This window comes from Sinocyclocheilus grahami, unplaced genomic scaffold, assembly GCF_001515645.1.
Source record: "Sinocyclocheilus grahami isolate Dianchi unplaced genomic scaffold, SAMN03320097.WGS_v1.1 scaffold1122.1, whole genome shotgun sequence".
Classification (NCBI taxonomy): domain Eukaryota; kingdom Metazoa; phylum Chordata; class Actinopteri; order Cypriniformes; family Cyprinidae; genus Sinocyclocheilus; species Sinocyclocheilus grahami.
Genome location: NW_015506301.1, coordinates 52032 through 55624, shown reverse-complemented (window position 1 = coordinate 55624; position 3593 = coordinate 52032). Strand labels below are relative to the sequence as shown.

Below are 3593 nucleotides of genomic sequence, written 5' to 3'. Positions count from 1 at the left end.
GACTGAATCATGCAGTGATCAGGCAGAGCTGTAGGTGTTTTGAATGTTTGTTTTTTTTTGCGTCGTGAGAATATTGAGTAAAATAGCTCACTTGTCATGGTGTTATTTAACTATATCATGTTATGAATAAACTAAACATTTTGAATTTTGACCTCAGTGTGTTTCTTCTGAGTTTATGTGTGCTGTCACGCTAATTTGTTCTGAAGTCTCGAGAAAAACAGAGTGAGTCTCAGCGCGAGCTTGTGTTCTGTATTCTGCAGTTCTCTCTGATGTTGCAGTAACTTACAACATCAGAAGAACAACTCTTCAGTCTGTCCAATGATTGTAAAGTCATTAGGTCCGTCAGACTGAAGATATTTTAGTGGTAATGAGACCAAAAATAATTAAGACCCATCGAATCCGAATTTAAGACATTTTAAGACTTTGGCCTTATATTAGGAAAACGTTATTTAAGACATTTTAAGACTTTTTAACGACCCGCGGACACCCTGTATAAATACTGGTGACTTGACTTGGCCCGAGGTACTGATTACCCACAAACCTCTCCGCTCCTCACCGGCGGCCTGAGCTCGCTCCTGCGGGGAAGCTGTCGGCTCTCCAGCTGGTACATGCGCAGGTAGAGCTCCGTCGCCGGGGTGGATGCGTGGACGAAGCGCATGGCTGTCAGAGCGCCGCTGACGTCCTCAAACTGCTCGAGATGATAGCGAGACACCAGAGCGTGAGAATCACTGTGAGGCGGCAGGATACCTGCAGACGACAGGACAGCAGGCTTCACCAGCCTGATCTACAGACACTCGCAATGTCTCCATCCACCTGGTTGTATGCGCATTTTGGAATATCGCATTAAAAAAAACCGCTGGATGGAAACACCAAGACGTGCATAAATTCTAAAAATGCGCATAAAAAAACGTACGAGCACATTTGAGTAGGATAAACTTTTTATCCGATAAGAAAAAATGCACATAAACTACGATGGAAACACATATGTGTCCCTGCAGCACAAAAGCAGTGTTAAGTCGCTGGGGGATATTTGTAGCAATAGCCAACAATACATTGCATGGGTCAAAATTATAGATTTTTCTTTTATGCCAAAAATCATTAGGATATTAAGTAAAGATCATGTTCCATGAAGATATTTTGTGAATTTCTTACTGTAAATATATCAAAACTTAAATTTTGATTCATTCAAAAACTTCATTTGAACAACTTTAAAGATGATTTTCTCAATATTTAGATTTTTTTGCACCCTCAGATTCCAGATTTTCAAATAGTTGTATCTCAGACAAATATTGTCCTATCCTAACAAACCATACATCAATGGAAGGCTTATTTATTCAGCTTTCAGATGATGTATACATCTAAATTTAAAAAAATTGACCCTTATGACTGGTTTTGTGCTCCAGGGTCACATATACCGAATAAATTCCACCATGCACATCGGAAAAGTCATGTGACTTTGCGCTATGAGACGGGATAACTTGACTAACCAGCGGACTGATCTCGTTGCACAGCATCTAAAATGTTATGGTCATTCTGAAATGCCTGAGCCAAGTCTGTCGTCAAAGTATTTCTGTATAATTGTTCCCAAGCAGCAGGCCTCCGAAAGCATTGACCACATTTATTGTGTTTCGTTTGCGCTCTTTGAGGCGCAAGTCATTTATCATATATCAAAATTATTACATTCAGAGGCTTCTCCTAGTTTTCTTAGTGATATTTAGTGCCAGTTTATCAGGAAGTGATGATTTTGTTCTCTTTGACTCGTTGGATGGAAACGGTGCTTAATTCGCAAATGTTTTATGCGATATTCCAGTTTTGCGCATAAGTTAAATTTGAATCTTTGGATGGAAACGTAGCTAATGTGTTATATTACATACAGCGGTGGCCAAAATGATTAGGACACTAGTATTTCCAGCAGCTAAAAATGGTTTTAAGTCAGTTATTTCTCTCTTTTGCTGTAGTGTGTCAGCAGGAAATATCAGTTTACATTTCCAAACATTCATTTAGCCATTAATTGTAATAATGCAGTGAGATTTGTGTGCTGCACACAGAGATGTGATCTGATCATCATCAGTCTGTCTGGAGTGACATGAAGAAACAGAACAAACTGAGACAGACTCAATCCAGAAGAACTGTGTCTCCGAGACGCTTCAAGAAACTTTCCTTCAAAGTTCCTGAGAAACTCTGCTCAAGTGCACCGAGGGCAAAAGCTGCTTTAAACGCAAAGGATGCTCACACCAAATGTTGATTTCATTTAGTCAATAGAAGTTAACGGATTAAGAAAATCTATTTATGGCATTATTTTTGGCAGCATCCTCACTTTACAGCATTTTTACACAAGTGCCTAAAACTTTGAACAGCACTGTAGCTTTGCAGGAGGTTTCTTGAGGTGTCAGTTCTTGCGATCTAGGCGTCTAACCATTTTTAGCTGCTGGAAATACTAGTGTCCTAATCATTTTGGCCACCACTGTATGTGAATGATAATTCATGTTAATTCATGTTCTCACCCAGCAGGACTTTCCACACGTGTATCCGGTACATGGAGGGCAGAGGAAACCTCTGACTGAAGGTGCTCAACTTCTCCACATCTGAAAACAACAGCAGCAAAACTGACTGAAGGAGCGAGAGCCATTTATTCTCAACTGAGAGATACATAGCATTTCACAGTTAGACATAAACCTAAACAAAGATGAAAAATAAATACTACTGTATATAATAAGAAGTTTTATATATATATATATAGTGGTGTGAAAAAGTGTTGGCTGAAGTGTCCTGATTTCTTATTTTTTTGCATGTTTGTCACACTTTAATGTTTCAGATCATCAAACAAATTTAAATATTACACAAAGATAATGCAAGTAAATACAAAATGCAGTTTTTAAATGATGATTTCATTTATTAAGGGAAAAAAGCTGTCCAAACCTACGTGGCCCTGCGTGAAAAATTAATTGCCCCCTCCTGTTAAATCATGAAAGAACTGCAATTAACCACATTATTTTAGAAAGCTGAGTTAAATTTCACTAGCCACACGCAGGCCTGATTACTGCCAGACCTGTTGAATCAAGAAATCACTTAAATAGAACCTGTCTGGCAAAGTGAAGCATGCTTAAAGAGCAATACATCATGCCGCGATCTAAAGAAATTCAAGAACAGATGAGAATCAAAATATTTGACATGTATCAGTCTGGAAAGGGTTATGAAGCCATTTCTAAAGCTTTGGGTTTCCAGCGAACCACGTTCAGAGCCATTATCCACAAATGGAGAAAACTTGGAACAATGGTGAACCTTCCCAGGAGTTGCCGGCCAACCAAAAATACTCCAAGAGCACAACGACGACTCATCCAAGAGGTCATAAAAGAACCCAGAACAACATCTAAAGAACTCCAGGCCTCACTTGCCTCAATTAAGGTCAGTGTTCATGATTCAACAATAAGAAAGAGACGGGGCAAAAACGGCATCCATGGGAGAGTTCCAAGGCAAAAGCCACTGCTGACCAAAAAGAACACAAAGACTCGTCTCTCATTTGCCAAAAAATATCTTGATTATCCCCAAGAATTTTGGGCAAATATTCTGTGGACTGATGAGACAAAAGCTGA

At 39.2% G+C, this 3593-nt stretch overlaps 1 protein-coding gene across 3 annotated transcripts in view; it reads right to left on the bottom strand.

Annotated features, from left to right (window-relative positions):
- tbc1d7 (TBC1 domain family, member 7) overlaps positions 1–3593 on the bottom strand; it is a 23350-nt gene that overhangs the window by 9874 nt on the left and 9883 nt on the right. Inside the window, exons 3-4 of one of the 3 annotated variants that reach the window (XM_016252621.1) lie at positions 2505–2585; positions 542–747 (exon numbers count right to left, since the gene is read on the bottom strand). In XM_016252621.1, coding sequence (XP_016108107.1) covers positions 542–747; positions 2505–2585 — 287 coding nt within the window. The remainder of the gene's footprint in view (positions 1–541; positions 748–2504; positions 2586–3593) is intronic. The other 2 variants (XM_016252622.1, XM_016252623.1) reach the window with 2 other exon arrangements.